The 16,360-nt window shown below is 42.9% G+C and overlaps 2 protein-coding genes across 3 annotated transcripts in view; both read left to right on the forward strand.

The window, feature by feature from the left end:
- The window catches only part of LZTFL1 (leucine zipper transcription factor-like 1), an 8,439-nt gene extending 3,405 nt beyond the window's left edge, over nucleotides 1–5,034 (forward strand). Inside the window, exons 5-10 of one of the 2 annotated variants that reach the window (XM_010010755.1) lie at nucleotides 385–450; nucleotides 575–652; nucleotides 1,860–1,880; nucleotides 3,026–3,199; nucleotides 3,847–3,950; nucleotides 4,768–4,786. In XM_010010755.1, the coding sequence (XP_010009057.1) occupies nucleotides 385–450; nucleotides 575–652; nucleotides 1,860–1,880; nucleotides 3,026–3,199; nucleotides 3,847–3,950; nucleotides 4,768–4,786 (462 nt within the window). Of the gene's footprint in view, nucleotides 1–384; nucleotides 451–574; nucleotides 653–1,859; nucleotides 1,881–3,025; nucleotides 3,200–3,846; nucleotides 3,951–4,767 lie in introns of both variants that reach the window. The other variant, XM_010010756.1, reaches the window with a different exon arrangement.
- Nucleotides 5,035–11,047: 6,013 nt separating this feature from the next.
- The window catches only part of SLC6A20 (solute carrier family 6 (proline IMINO transporter), member 20), a 15,353-nt gene continuing 10,040 nt past the window's right edge, over nucleotides 11,048–16,360 (forward strand). Inside the window, exons 1-4 of the mRNA XM_010010760.1 lie at nucleotides 11,048–11,146; nucleotides 11,194–11,347; nucleotides 15,015–15,155; nucleotides 16,290–16,360. The exon at nucleotides 16,290–16,360 is cut by the window's right edge and continues 16 nt beyond it. Of these exons, the coding sequence (XP_010009062.1) occupies nucleotides 11,227–11,347; nucleotides 15,015–15,155; nucleotides 16,290–16,360 (333 nt within the window). The 5' untranslated portion in view covers nucleotides 11,048–11,146; nucleotides 11,194–11,226. The remainder of the gene's footprint in view (nucleotides 11,147–11,193; nucleotides 11,348–15,014; nucleotides 15,156–16,289) is intronic.

A 16,360-nucleotide genomic window follows, 5' to 3' on the forward strand; every position in this document is an offset into this window, starting at 1 on the left:
GGAACTAAATAAATTTTTACTTGCTTGTTGATTGAAAACATAAATGATAAGCAGCAATGAGACATGTATCTCTCAACACGCAATTTTCTTTAGTTAATCTTGATACTAACAAGACGCTAAACTTGCTAATCTCAATTTGGTAAAGCATATGACACGTTTAAATAAGCAGCCCTATATATTACAGTACAATTGGAGACTTCCATATTTGCTGATTGAGGCAGAAAACATAAAAAATAGATGGATTACTGATTTCTTATGAAGGCCATTTTGATAAGCATTTTGGGAGCTTTCCTAAACTCTGAAGCGTGTTTCTTACCTGCAGTATTTGGAAAATTCAAAATGGCATGAGTGTTCACAAACTTCTTTTCATTCATTAACCCAAAGACAGTTGCTTATCTCCAAGAAGAAAATGAAAAATTGAAGACCAGGCTCAAGACCATAGAAACACAGGTAAATTGGATACTTAATTCAGTTTACATATTTAAAATTATCTAAATGAGAAACCCATGGTTATTATTCTTATGTTTTCAATTAAAATACGTTTCTGAGGTTTTACATTTTCAATATATCACAGGCTACAGCTGCACTCGATGAGAAAACCAAGCTAGAGAAGTTACTGAAGGATTTACAGATGATCCAAGGAGATCAAAAGGTAAATATAATTAAGATTTCCCCCACTACCACCCCTGTTCAACACAACTGTTGCCTGTATGTCTAAGAAGTTGGTCTGTATGGTATGTTTCTTTTCTGGCAAATACAAAGTTCAATTTAGTCTTGCAGTGCGCCTCCGGAATTTGTCTGTTCCTGCTGGTCTGTCAGTCAGCAGATAATCCAGAATGTTAGCTGACGTTATGACATGTATTTTGTGTCCCATAGACCATGATAAATTATTATCAGAAAGCATTATTCCAGTTACTATCAGGAAGTAGTATTGCAGAGTTCCTGTTCTTAGGGGTGATACTTGTATTAACAGATAAAATGTATTTCTGTTTGTTTCTTGCAATTTTACTAATGAACGAATGATATCTAACCTGGTTTTGATAGCAACAGTAGAACACTAATTCTTTCAAGCATTTGTCACACTCGATATCGACATGGACAAGACAGACTTGTGGCTTCTCACTTGAGACTTTAACAACCTGAATACTTACATGGAAGTATCCAGTGTCCTATATTCTTAAGCATCAATTGAAGCTTTGCTGCAGATGGGTCAGATGGCAAATGTTTGATTTTTTACATAGTTCTATCCATATCAGTGTACAGTCAAAAAGGCTTCACCTTTATTTTTACTACTCGAGGTTATTGGTTTTTGTAAATGAGGGTTCAAACATGGTAAGTTCTGCTGCAGGGAAAAAGCCCAAAACATAAGCTAGAAGACTGCAGGTTGACACAGATAAATCTGTTCAGGACACCTTAGTACTGTTTTAAGTTTGTACCTTTATTTTGTCAATAATTAGAATTTTCTAATTAGAAGTTTGTTCATGTGTGGTTTTTTTCTTAAATTTAAAGCATTTAAGTTCAAACTGTTTGCAAAATTAGAACATTTTAATCCAATTATTTTGAGAAAATGACTTTTTAAAATTCCCACAGTATTTACAGATTTGGAAGTGAAGTTCAGTATCATAAAACATTTCCACTTCAATTTTCATATTTTAATCCCAATTTCTTTTTATTTTGCTTTCTAACTGGTTTATGGTATGTACTTGGCTTTCTTAATATGTTTCAATTTTATGTAGTAACTTTCAAAATCTGTATTCAGTAATACTGTTTACTAGGAAACTTGATTTATAAGTCATGGAAAATATTTTCTTTATCTGTTTTGTTGAGCCTTAAATTATTACAGGTTTAAAATATTAAAGGGGTTTATTAAATCCGGGACAGTAATGATTGTAGTTTTAAAAGAGAAAAATCTCATCCTACTTTGTGGTTAAACATTAATTGGCCTCAATGTCCGGGCTGTTGAGTATCTTTAGCTTTCATGTCCTAATTTGCGGTCTCTAATCTGTCACTTTCTTCTTCAGCTCTTACATTTTCTGTGTACAGGCATATATATATTGTTGAAATTAGCTAGTAGATACAGTGCTGAAATGTACAACTTTAATCAATTAAATTACTAGTTGCTTGGAGAAAGTGCTGAATTTTAGCTTGGACTCTCAAAATTCAAAGTAAGCTTTTCTTCTGTAAAGGTGCTGTTATCAAATGGTTTCTTATGCTCAAATCTTGTCTTCCACACAGAAGGAGCAGAGTTTGCTCAGTTTTAGATTTTTGTTCCTTTTAAGGTGCTACTGGTTCAGCCTTCTCCTTAGTCATGACACTTTTGGGAGTTTGAAGCTGAGCTTTTAAATCTGAGAGGGGTTTTGTTGTTTGTTTTTTAATGGAAATCCGTAGAACAGTTACATGAATATAATGTTTTGTGACCCAGAACTGATGGCCAGAAGAGCATGGTTTGTTTCTTCTCACAAGGAAACAGGAAAGTTGCTTCACTAGCAACTGTGGAGGCTCTTTTTGTAATGCATGTGAGAATAGTGCAATATTGGTATCCGATTGATAGTACAAGCCTGAATACTTTAATCCTTTCCTACCTCTACTACACTAATGGCTTTTGAAATGCCTGTGATACTTTACCTGCTTTAAACACATTATAGCATAGACATTCAGATCTGAAACTGTAATTTACCATTTCAGTAGGCTAAATAACTTCTCGTGATATGCTTCATTCTGTGGCTTCATCTAATTCCTAAAGAAGTGAAGTATAAGAACTTGAAATCTCAATTTGGCAGAGAAGACGTTCCGGCCATCTCTAAAATGCATCGATTAACAATTTTTTTAAGTTATAAATTAGTAAGTGCTTTAACTAATTCTCTTTATTTTAGTTAAAGCTCTTCTAATTTGAACGTTACAGGAGTACCTTGACTATAATAATTAAAAATTTATATGTACACACTTTATGTGGAATTTTGCACTTGACATTTTAAATATTTCTTCTCTTGCATTTGACACGATTTAAATATTTCTTCTGTTGAAGACTAATGCAAACCAGGATATCACTGAACTGGAGAATAAAGTAGCAGCTTTGAAATGCCAGTTTGAGAAGACCTTGAATGACTCTACTGCAAACCAAAAATTTTTGGAAGAGGACTTGGTGACAACAAAACATGACTTGCTTAAGGTTCGGGATCAGCTATCCATAGCTGAAAAGGTTAGCATGTTGTAATGTAAAGATGAGATCCTTACTCACATTTTAACTAATTAGTAGTTTAACAAGCATACACTACAGGATGCAGTTTACTGGGTCACACTTGTGCCTGTGTATTTTTGTTATTTCAGTGGAAAAACACATTATAAAATATCAAAACCACAACTAACTGCATGATTGTAACTAGATGAATCATAGAATGGTTTGCGTTGGAAGGGACCTGAAGATCACATAGTTTCAACCCCCTGACACGGGCAGGGACAACTCACACTAGACCAGGTTGCTCCAAGCCCCATCCAACCTTGCCTTGAGCACTGCCAGGGATGGGGCAGCCACAGCTTCTTTGGGCAGCCTGTTCTTAAAGGGATACTTAACAATTTCCCCTTTTTCTGCTAAGAAATTTTTGAATGTAAAGTGTAGTCCCAGTCTTCAGAAGACTTTTGGTCTGATTTAATTAGAAAATAAAGATTCTGTTTCTGTGTCTCTCCCAGTAATCTCATTTGAATCTCAGAGCTGACTTCATCTAAATCTGAATGAATTAGAGAAACTGCTGGCTTGAAACTTGAGGAGGAAAAGGAAGTAATTTTTTAAAAAAGCATATTAGCCTGGTTTTCAGAATATGTAAATAATATATTGATGTTATTATGTAGGAACTGGAGAAGAAATTTCAGCAAACAGCTGCCTATCGCAACATGAAAGAGATTCTCACTAAGAAGAATGAACAGATAAAGGATCTACGTAAAAAGCTTTCCAAGTAAGTGGTGCTGTTCTGTCTGTCCTAACAGGATCCTGGTTCTGGATCCATGTTCTGCTCCCAGTTTGTTTTCATAAATGTGAAGCTGTCTTTAAAACAGACTGTAAATTTTCCCTTAAAAATAATTTCTAGTAGGCTATTCCCTGATTTTTGGCAAGCCAATCCTTTTAATGCGTGTTGGGTCAACAGGACTGATGTGTGCAACAGCAGCTACAGTGTAGCAAATAACCAGAGAATTTAGTATGGAGAGGATGCAAAATTCTCATGGGTGTGGTAGATAAGCCCCCAGCTGCTACACACAGAGATATAGATGGGAGATGTACCAGATGCTTTGGCATTCTCTTATTTCTTCCACATTTGTTCATGGGAATGAGAAGTCTGCAGTAGGTAAATGAGCAAACCTCTATTGAGTAAAGAAAAATGCAGCCTGGCTGTTACATTGTGTAGAAGATTTTCATTCTGCAAATGGCAAGTGAACTTTGGCAACAGGGATACTTAGACCTACGCTGTAGGAGGACAGAGGTGGAACTTAAAACTTCTGTTTAAATTTCTGCTTGTAGTTTGGGACTTATGGAGAGGTTCCTGGTCATTCCCTCATTCTGCTGCTTGGTAGACTGGCCAGTTCTAAAAGGAGAAAGTAGACTAAAAAGTATATACAATTATCTGCCCTAAATCATACAGTGAACCTTGACAGGAATGTATTACTAGTGGGAGTAGTTTATTACTTGGGTTTAATATTTTCTTCAGAGACAAAATGTCTCTTGGGTGTTTTCTACTGCTTTAATGATTTTTATATTTTTTTCTTTTTAATCTTCAGATATGAGCCAGATGACTAAAACACCAAAAACATCTGATCTATCAGAAGCTGCCACAGAAAGAAAAAGTAGACTGGTATTACTTTTCAGTTATTTTTGGGTCGAATGGTATATTTTTTGCTTCTAGTGCTTAAAATAACTTTTTATTAATACTTAATAACACACTGAAACTCCTACCTTACTTCCTTGTAAACCTACAATTTATAGGTTTCTATAACATTAGTTTCTCTAGTCATGTTGTTCACCATCAACATTCCTTGAGAAATAGCAAAGAGGAGCTTATTGAAGAACTGAGATCATTCCCTACAAAGAAAGTTTATTTTTGTTAAGAAAAGGAGAAAAAAGGCAAAAAAAAAAAAAAAAAAAAAAAAGAAAGACATTATGGTTTCTTGATGTCTCTGAGGTAGAAACTCCAGTTACTTTTCTATAGTTAATGTAGCCATGAAGTGGTATTATCTGAAAATTCGAACAGTGGAAGTAAAAAATAGGAGGAAAAAAATGAAACAGGCTGATGGTCAGTAACATTTTGCTAGAGGGTGTTCATTAGATAGTGAGGTAAATATGCTTTATTAACCTCACTGGGCCCTTTCAAATAGAGATGCTAACTGAAGTTAGGCTTTTTCACTTGAATTTATTTGAAACAAATATGAACATCAGAAGACAGGTTTTGATTTTGCCAGTATTCTTAATGTTAAGATGATAATCTGAAAACACGTAGGAAGATTGCTAATGGAGCAACTTTCTTGGGAAATAAGTTATTTTAGATGTCTTCATCTCCTTTCTTAATGTAACCTCACCAGAAAACAGCTTACTTCTCTCAAGTCTTTTACTTGTAATCCTCTGCCTTGCATTTATTTGGCAACCTCTTAGTAGTGCATTCTACTTGTTCATCTGTCCTTGTTCATGTATATGTTGTATTTTATTCCAAATAAAACATTTGATCCTTAAGGAGCTGTTTTTTGTCTGTTCATATATATGTTGTATTTTATTCCAAATAAAAACATTGTTTTCAAACATTTGATCCTTAAGGAGCTGTTTTTTGTAGGAATGTTTTGTATAGTTTTCTTTGTAATATCTGTGGAAGGGAGTGGCAGCTCAGTGAAGTATCTTGCTAGAAATGTGAACATGCAAAGTACAGATGCGTGCACAAAGCCACACCACATCAAACAGCTGTAAAAAAGTGTACCAGTGGCAGGGCTGGGAAAAGGGTGCTGTAGATGTGTGCATTTAACTGTGCTTGTCTCAGGAGCTACTTGAACTGAAATGGATCGTTTTTCCTCAAATGGGCAAAGCTGTTAAAATTGTTCAAGCAGTGATGCCCCACTCTAACCTGCCATACACTTGCAGCCTGTAATTTCTTGTGTTGTCCTTCTTCCCCCACTGGTCAAGCAAGATTGGTTTGGGATAAAGTCCTGTGTGCAGCATGGTATGTTGCTGTAGCACGATAGTAGGGCTTTATGGGGTGATACTCCTGCGGTGTCAGTTAAATTCATGAAAGGTATTATTTTGCCCTTTGTACAGTCACTAAAACGTTAAGTTCTCAGCAGGTATGTAGCAAAGAGTTTTCTGGCCTGTATGTGTTCAGAGCAGTTGTGTTGACACCAACAAGAGAACTTGTCTCAATGAATGTTGTGGTTTTCTTCATAATAAAAGTAATTTTAATGAGATCAATTACTTTTTCTAAAATGGCAGGTAAAGGATGAAGAAAGGCAGAGAACCTCATGACTTCTGCTGGTCTTCTCTTTTCTGATAAATGTTTGGCTGTTGACTTATCTAAAATATTGGCCTTGTGATAGGCCTTCATTATCGGCTTAGGAACCATTTCAGTGTGCAGAACTGAAGCGCTGGCCTTGATTACCTGTTTCATTGCCAGTCTAGCAGTGTGATGCTCTCATTGGTTTGTGCTGCACAATGGCTAAGTAAAGGTGTTGTGTGGAGCTCTTGGTGGAAACCAGATCATCTGTCAAAGAGGATATACCTGGTAAGGCCTGGAGTATTATACAGTAACAATTCTCTTCTCGTTGAGCTAGGTACAGTATTTTGAAGATGGAGGTGACATCTGAACCTCTCCTAACAGTGTCTGATGTTTCTAAAACTTCACTTCTTTGCCTGAGGTGTCAATTCCAATACTACTTTTACCACCCTTTGTTCTTTGGAAGGTCATTATACTCTCAAATAAACATCACCAATTGCTTCCCCTTAGCTGTTAATTCCCTAGTTATGCCTGAAAGGAACATTTAAAAAGAACATTTCTCTATAACTGGCTGATGGGCAAGATTCAAATCTCTTTCAAACTGGGTGTGTGTGTGTGTGTGTGTGTGTGGCGGGGGAGTGGTTAGGGTTTTTTGCTTGCAGTCTGAGGAATATTTTCTCTGGGAATGAAATCCAGGCCACTTAGCTTCTCTGGTATTGACTCTGACAGCTAATAACCAACCCTGTGCTCTAACTGTGACTGGAGTTCAGCGGTTGTTCGTTAATAAATGAGCCAGCAGTGCTGCATGCTACTGTCTTAATGAGACAGTAAATTACCCGATGTTCTTTACTGTTCATAAACTACTCCTTAATCTGTTTTTCTTCTTTTCTAATGTGTTTTTCTCTTTCAGCTTTTCTCTTAACCATGTTTTTTAAATGTCCGGAGATGAATGCTAATATATGTTAACACTTAAACTGCAAGCGCTCCTCTTTATTTGATAGACTGATGTAAGGACATCTGCAGTTTGGACATTTCCCCACATATCTTGCTTCTGGGAAAGCCACAGTCACCTGCCAGGCACTTAGATTTCAGTCCAGCCAGAATGTTCTTGAGATTCCTCAGTTTGATTTCCCTTTTCTGGTGTTATCAAGGATGGCTCTTGACTTGTGTGTGATACCAAATGCCGTCAGACCACATTGAAATGATTCTTAATGCCTCAGGAAGAAAACATGAATCACCTTGGGGTGTCAGGTGGCTGAATGGATCAAGCTTTAAAAAGTTTAATCTGTTGTAGGAGGATGTGCCTTTTAAAATGTATTAAAAGAACAATTTAATGTAATTTGAAGGTAAGTTTGTATGTGAACAGGTAAGAATTATCATCATTATTATGGTAAGTATTTCTAAATGGTTTTGAGCAGAGAATGTGCCCATTGGGGTTACCCTATGACTGTTAATTTTGACAATGTCCTAACGATTCCTGCCCTGCTCTGGTTGCCTCCAGGCTCTCCCTGAAGCCCCCTACAGTAGCCCTCCTTGTCCAAGTCTCCTCGCAGACATATCCTGAAGCATTAGGCAGCCTGTTTGAAGCCAGCTCTTCACCAAATGAAGGTGGGTAGATACTCGCCGTTCTGTTTCAGCGGTCTTAGCATCTAGAGGCGTTTATTATTATGTTTAGGAACGAGTAAATTATTATGTTTAGGAACGAGTTAATGTAACTCTGTCCGTTTTAAGTATTGGCGACACTGAGCGGTTGGTGCAGGACTGACAGGGCAGCTCACGACTGACAGCTGCTGGTGAACAGGAGAGCTGCCCGGAGACCTCCCCAAACCGCAGGCAAGCTGTAACAGAGCACGAACTGGCAGAAGACAGAAAGAACTGACTGAATAGGACGGGTATCACCTCTTTTACTTTAGTGAGGTGCTAGTGTGTGACTCTTCACACAGGTTGGATCTGCGGCCTGAGTGAATTGGGTGCGATTCTGTGCATCAGAGCTGTGTTGAGTTCACTTTCATGGAGGGAGTACTCTAACCACACCAGCAGAAGAGTGCTAGAGCTGTGGTGCTAAAGAAAAGCAAGGAACATAAGAAGAGGAACTCCTCTCAGGCATGCCTTTCTTGGGAAGCTGAGGTAATGCAAAACAGTTTTAAGCTAGTTAAGAGGCTGGATATGACTTCAGGATACATGCCTTAAGGGCATCGTGCAGTTTGGAAGTAAGAAGCAAGTAGCAGTGATGAGCTGGAAGGAGTAATTGCAGTCCTCATAACTGCTTAGAGGAGTAACTGTAATTGCTAATTACACAGAACAATCGCCCACGGTTGTCATGGCCAGTGAGTTGTCAAAGATCTGGAAATTCAACTGGATTGTTTCTTTCTCCTCAAGGAAGGAAAAGTGGAGGTTAGAATAGCAACTGTGAACAGTGAATCCAAACAGAAAAACCATATGTGAGAGCTTCTAATCTGCTTCTCTTGATAACATCACTAAACATTTGCATAGGCTGCAGAGACTCCTTCATCACTTCCCTTTGATAATCATCTAATACACTAACAGCCAGCATGTTTCCATTTGGAAATGAGTGCCTCCAGGAATGGCAGATACTAAATACCAGAGCTGGCACCCCATAGTAGTTTGTGACCACAGCTGCTTGTGAGACTGATATTTGTGAGAGAGGAAGGATTCATTTCATTGCATCTGAACTTCCTGATCTGGCCTGACCCAAGCAGAGGACACCACCCCTCTCTTCCTGCACAGCCTCCCCGTCCATTAGTAACCTAGTTTGAAATGTAATGGGAAGGAGGTACAGAGCCAAGGAAATGTTTAACTTGATTATGCTCATCAGCAGCAGTAATCTATTCACACAGAAGCATCCACAGTGTGAGTGATGTGCTATTTTTTAAGGCTGTCCTGCCTGTGAGTTCCTAAATGCTCAAAGTTATTTATGAGCTTCATTTGTAATAAATCCCACAAGCAGTGATGGGCGTTTAACTTCTTAATGATTTGCAGTAGTGTTCATGGTGTGGGACAGATAACACATCTGTAGCTTTTCAGTGAGTGTCCTTCAGTTTAACAGCTTATGGGTCTAAAATTACCTTGGATTTTTCCTTCCAGAAGAATTTGGGGTTACCCATGAGACATTTCCAGCTAGCCTTTAGCTGGTATGTTGCAATTCTGCAGGCAAGGCAAGAACTGCTAGGATGTTGTCACAGGCTCCCTCAAAACAGCACTCTGGAAGGGTTTGGCAAACCCTGATGTTTTCATCCATTTCTAGCAGTGTTAAAACACACAGTGAAGAATGGATTCACTTATGGAGAACAGATTTACTTATGGGAGATGCATAAACCTCCCACAGTCCCTTTTCCTTACAAGCAAAAAGGAGGCATCCCACGTTGTGACTGTGGTCAGCCACCAGAGGGGTTCTGCTGGTCTCAACAACCTGCACGACATCCTCAGCAGCTTGGGCTCATGTCCAGAGGCCTCACAGCAGGGATTTGCACCTGCAGCCGGCTGCCTCAGCTCTGCCAGTGTCTGTGGGATGCTGGAGCAACACACGTGGAGCAAGTTCCTGGTGCTGGAGGAGTGAGGCTGACAGGAGCTGAGTGAGTCTTGTTTGTAAAACAGACCTGAAAGGTGCCCAGTCCTGGCCTGAGAATAAACCAGTACATTTAGACTGAGGAAGGAAGCCAAGTCCTTGGACTTGTTCAGCCCCTTTTTATTCCTACAGATGCTGCCACCAGCCTCCTTCACTGGGAGACCTGTGTGAAGTGGTTGAGCTCAGAGTGTACCTTGGCAAGGACCCAAGCACACAGGGTTCATGTTTAGACCTGGCACCTTGGTGTGCATTTGGATGACCCAAAGGCCTTCGAGTTCCTTCTGCCTCCGCAATGGGCCACAGACATCTTTTCCCAGTGGCCTCTGTATGTATTTGGTTCTTCCTGCTTAAAAGTATTTTAAAAGAGCAACCCCCTCAGAAAAGTCCATCTGCAGCAGTGGGGTTTGAGCATGAAGGTGAGTGAAAAGAGATGGGGCTGTTTCATGCTCTCTCACACACACAGAGCATGTAGAGGGAGGGTAGTATTCCCAGGGGATCAAACTTGAGTGTTGTTCTCAAGCCTGCAGCAGGCTGGGGACATGCATGGCTGATTGGAACTGCCTCACAGCTACTTTTGGAACTGGGGAGTGTGCTGGGCTGGTTGGGGGGAGCATCAGAGCACAGGCATTGGGACGCCCAAGGACCTGTTAGGGATAAAGGATACTGGGAATAGAAGGCAGCTCTGACAGCCACCAAGTCCAGTCCTAAGGGTGTGGGAACCCCTTCCCTGTGCTATCAAATCCGAGCTGGTGCCTCATGCATACAAATGCCCCTCCTGAGGTAGAGGGCCCTGTGGGGGAGGATTGTCCCACTTCCACAACCAGACTGCAGCCCCAGTGTTATTTCTTCCCAGTGTCAAGTCGGCATGTGAGCCGATCAAAATCCCTGGGCTCACATCCTTCCCAGAAATGCCAGTCAAAACCCAAGCAGCTATTCACCCAAAGTACCAATTTTATAGTCCTCTGTGTGTCTATAATCTATTTACCAGCATTCCTACTTCAGTATGTGCCTGTTAATAAGATTAGTAATTAAAAAGCTTGATAGGAATTGGCAAGCATAGCTCCTCCGCCTTTCCCTCCCCTCCAAGCCGGGCTGGCGTGGAGTCTGAGGCAGGGCTGGCAGAGTACCTGGAGGAGTGAAGGCAGGAAGGCTTGGCTTGGAACCTCTGCCTGCAAGCAGGCAATGGAGAAATCCCGGCCGCTATGGGACAATCCCCTGCAGTTTGTTTTCGCCTGCATTTCCTACGCCGTGGGGCTGGGAAATGTGTGGAGGTTTCCATACTTATGTCAGATGTACGGAGGAGGTGAGTGTGCTTTATGTTTCTTGCTTCCCTTCAGGCAGAGTGTGGCAAACTTTAAATCCCAAAGGATGTTGTCTGTGCTAACACCCTGTTCACTGGGCAGGGTCCAGGGCAGAGTAGGAGGTCAGGCGTTTTGTTGGTATGCAATCACTTCTATTGCTGCTTTGTTTTATCTCGTAACTAGCATAAGAGATGTAACCCAACACAGCAACACTCGTTTCCTAGAAGTGCAATGAAACAGCAGGAAGGCCCATGTTTTCTAAAAGGATGGAGATAGAATGAGAGATGTGGGTCCACATGGTATTAATTTCCTACTTCCTTGCCCCATTGAACCACCCTGAAGGCATCAAAAACTAGTTCAGTCCCTTGTAGTTTCACATATGGGCACTTGGAAGATATTGGGAAGGGGAGATGCTTACACTAATCTAAGGAACAAGTTTATCATTTCGAGTTTCTGTCATGAATGTGTTGTCTTTTATACAAAGCCTTAATTTAGGAAGTGATAACTTGGCTGCAAATCTGCCTTGAACTTGGCTGAAACTCCTTAATCAACAGGAGTTCCACAGCTAATGCCTCCTGGGAAGCTTTGAAAACAAGGGATAATTTTGTTGGGGCTCTAAAAGAAAAGCTCTTCGGAAGTTTATCTTTTTCCTAGGTCCAAGCTGAAGAGAGATGATGTCTGTATCATACACCAGCCAGAGATGTTCTTCCTTAGAAATCAAAAGTCAGTTAATTAGATTAATTAAACACCAACACTAATAACCTAGTATACAGGTACCACTGGTTCATGCTCATGTTTTGAAGAATCCTTATAAAAAGCCTCTCTTTATAAGATATTGCAGTTATCTACTGCTTCTTGCACTGCATCTGTTGCCAGTGTTGGACCCATCTCAGTTGTGCATTAAGTAACATGACAAGCATCTGCTCATTTGCTTTTGGCCTGCTTCTGCCTTTTCTTTCTTTCAGGAGGAAGCACACTGAGATGTTTAAGTGCTTTTTGCTTGTTTTGTGCTTGTTTTGTTGGTTTGTAGCTTCCTTCTAAATGCACATGTGGTGGTAGGAGCTGGTTCATGCTGAGTTTTGAAAAGCCAGCAATGGGACTGCATCAGAGCTGCTCTGTGGGATCTGGTCAGGAAAACCCAGGTAATACAGTGGGTAAAGTTACAGTAGAAGCTAGATGCTGCAGTGGATGAAGCTTTCTTAGATGGTTCAGATAGCAGAAGTGATAAACATGATGCAATCCCAGGTGTATTATTCCTCTACGTAGATGCTTTTGAGGGTAAAGACTTCATGTCTCACAATGAAGTCCACCATAGATCTTAAAATGCAAGTGTTTCTGTACACAAGCAAACTGCACATGATGGGTTAATCGGCAGCCTGTTATGGCAGACGTGCTGAGGGACAGCAAAACTCAGGCACTGGGGGGCTTTGCATGGTTTAGGCTTAGCAGCCATCAGTAGTGATGAAAAGTCTCTGATGTAACCAAAACTGGGGCCACTTGATTGACCTGGAAAAAAAAAGTTTAAATAAACCCAGTAATTTTCTGAAAAGCATATTTTCATAGGGATAGATCCTCCTCTATTTTTATCCTCCCTGCTTAAGTTTCCCAGGGGAGAGGATGCTCTCCCTACTGTAAAGCCAAAGCTCCTCACAGCCCACTTTGCTTTTCTTGTTTTTCACTGCCCTTTTAAAAAGGATTCCAGACATCAAGACAAAACATCATTTCAGGAGCTTAAAAGCTGGCTGTGCCTGGCACTGGGCTTAGAGAGGATGCCAGCAACTGCTTGTTTGGCATCTTCCTTGCAGAAAAGCACAGAGCCAGTCCCTGTCCTGCCCAGCAGAGCAATAGGCCTCTTTATCACTGGTGATGTTCAAAGAGCGTATTTGCAGACTTTACAACCTCCTGCCTTTCTGTTCATCAGCAGATTGCCTCCTCCTCATTGCTGCCCTCCGGAGAGCTTGACCTGAGCAGAGCAGGGGTGTTCAAACCTCACAGGTGCAGGTAGTCTGTCCATAAGCAGGCTGGGCCAGGCTGAAACAGGATGGGTTTGCAGCATGGTGAGTGCTCAGCAGTGCTCAGCTCTCAGGGAGGAAGCTCCCAGGCAGCAGGCAGGATGCTGAGCAGTGTTTAAGGCCAGCCTGGACGGGGCTTGGAGCAACCTGCTCTACTGGAAGGTGTCCCTGCCCATGGCAGAGGGTTGAAATTGGGTGAGCTTTAAGGTCCTTTCCAACCCAAACCAGTCTGTGATTCTGTATCTGCATGCAAAGCGGGTGCAGAGCAAAGGGCAGGGGGGTTCAACCTGAGTACCCCTAGATGCAGGGGGACACTGGGGTGAAGAACAAGCCTGAAGACACTTCTCCTTGCAAGGTGGCAAAGCCAGTGCTGAACATGTGGCAACGCTGCTGCGAGGGCAGAAGAACCTTCACAAAGGGTCTAACTCTGACTCCCCCCATGGTACATGGCAGAATGCCCTTTGGTGGCTGCCAAGGCTTCTTGTACCCAGCCGGGACAGAGGGGCTGTGCGAGCTCTTAACCCTCCGACAGCTCCCTTGCAGCAAAGGAAGTTATCTAACAGACTAACAAAGGGGTTGTTAATAACGAGAGAGCCAGGAGGTGGGAAATTAATTCCCAGAATAAACCGGATTATTGCTCAGTGTTTAGATCCAGTTCTTTGCCTCAGTCACTGCCCGGCGTTCATTCCTCCGTGGCGATGCACAGCGACTATGGCCAGGAATGTTAATGCTGCAGATTAAATCCTAAATAAGAGATGTTTACGTCAATATTTTTGGCTGGCTGTAAGAAGGGAAGCAGGAAAGCCGCCGTGAAAATCCTGGGTTTGCCTCAGTCAGCAGCTCTTGCTGAAGTGAGCCCCAAGTCCAGGACAAGGATTTCTTTTCTTTCCCAGCTAAAGCGCATCCTGACGGCCAGGCGAGAAGGTCCTTCCTGCTCCCTCGCCACCAAAACTGCTGCTTCTCTTCCACAGGAGCATCCCTGTGGCTCTCTGTGCAGGTGAAGCAGGGACGAGCAGACATAGGGTGGGAGAAGGCTCTGTGCCTGCTCCCGCAGGTGGGACCCTGGGGGTAAAGCCTTCACCCCTTTGCTGGTGCTTACGGGCTCAGCATGGGGAGGAGGTGACAGCATTTTGGGGTTGTTTTGGGGGTTTGGGATGGTTTGGGGTGTTTTTAAGCCAGGACAGGCGTCAGTATGTTACTCAAACCTCTCCAATTCCACATGGACTTCACTGTTACTTTTCCATTGAGTGCTTTGGCTGCAGAACGCCACACACAAAGTAATCTTTCCCTCGGCCTCTTTCTCTCATTATCTTATAACCCAACAAGGGTAGGCTGGCAGTTAGTTACCCTTTAACAGCCCCAGCCCCCAACATTGCTCAAAGCAAAGCATTTAGGCAGCACTGCCGCACACACTTTAACAGCAGAAACCCCAGCTCTGCCAAGGGCCTGTGGAACATTTCCCATGCCCAGTGCCCATAGGCTTGTGGGACACCACCAATGGGATGTCCCTCAGGATTGGGCCATTCCCTCCGTACACCAGGTGTGCAGGCAGGACCCATCCTCAGCCAGCTCCTGACAGTGTGATCTGACCACCAAAGGTGATGGTGTTATTCTGCTGCTCATCTCCTGAGTGCCATCTGTTGGGTTCTCCCTGCAGGTGGCTTCCTGATCCCCTATTTCATCATGCTGATCGCCGAGGGGATGCCGCTGCTCTACTTGGAGCTGGCCGTGGGGCAGCGCATGCGGCAGGGCAGCATCGGTGCCTGGAAAATCATAAGCCCCTACCTCTGCGGTGTTGGTATGTTCCCAGTTTTCATCTTGAGGTGTAAGTGCATGGGGCACACGGGTGAGTTTTGAACAGAGAGCTTTGGCTGTCAGAGAGAAACCAGGCAGGAGCTGGGGTTTTACTGGGTCTCACCAGGCTGGGCAAAGCGTTTCTCCACACACCTCCTGGCACACGTTTCTCCTGTCCCTTGTGGGGCACTGAGGCCAGACCCCAACTCACTGTGCAGGGTCCCTGCACGCAGAGGTGTGAGTCCCCCTGCCCTCAATCACAGTGTGAAGGCCAGCACTGAACCCAGGCCCTGGGGCTACCTGCACTGGGCTTTGAGCCCCAGAGCATCTTCCCAATAAGCTCAACATTGCGTGAATGAAACTGTGCCTTGATTTCCTACCGTTGCCTATAATTTACTGATCATAGAGTCAACCAGGTTGGAAAAGACCTTTAGGATCATCCAGTCCAACCATTGCCCAGCACTGCCAAGGCCACCACTGACCCTTGTCACTGAGGCCTCGTCTACACGGGGTGTGAACACTTGCAGGGACGGTGACTCCAGCACTGCCCTGGGCAGCCTGTTCCAATGCCTGAGCACCCTCTGGGGAAGGAATTGTTCCTCATCTCCATCTAAACCTCCCCTGGTGCAGCTTGAGGCCGTTTCCTCTTGTCCTGTCCCTTGTTCCTTGGGAGCAGAGACCGACCCCACCTCACTGCAACCTCCTGTCAGGCAGCTGTAGAGAGCGATAAGGTCCCCCCTGAGCCTTCTCTTCTCCAGACTAAACCCCCAGGTCCCTCAGCCGACTTGTGCTCCAGGCCCTGCACCAGCTCCGTTGCCCTTCTCTGGACCTGCTCCAGCACCTCAATGTCTCTCCTGTAGTCCACTCTTAGCCCCATTATTATGTTATTAAATAACCCTGATAACCCAAACTATTGTTAATTTGCTTAAACACACATTTTTAAGGCTATATTGAATATTCACCCCGGAGGGGCTAAAGTGTAAAATCCAGGCCAGGATGGCTCTGAGGGGAGGAGGCGCCAGCTGCAGCAGTGGAGACATGCCCTGTGCACATGAAGATCACCCCCGGGCCACTGTTAGGGGGCTCTGAGTGTTTTGGGGTATTGCCATTGACCAAGCACCTTCCTCCATGCCCACAGGCGTTGCCAGCGTTGTTGTCTCCTTCTTCCTCTCCATGTACTACAATGTGATAAATGCCTGGGCCTTCTGG

This window comes from Nestor notabilis, unplaced genomic scaffold (genome assembly GCF_000696875.1).
Source record: "Nestor notabilis isolate BGI_N333 unplaced genomic scaffold, ASM69687v1 scaffold10343, whole genome shotgun sequence".
Classification (NCBI taxonomy): Eukaryota; Metazoa; Chordata; class Aves; order Psittaciformes; family Psittacidae; genus Nestor; species Nestor notabilis.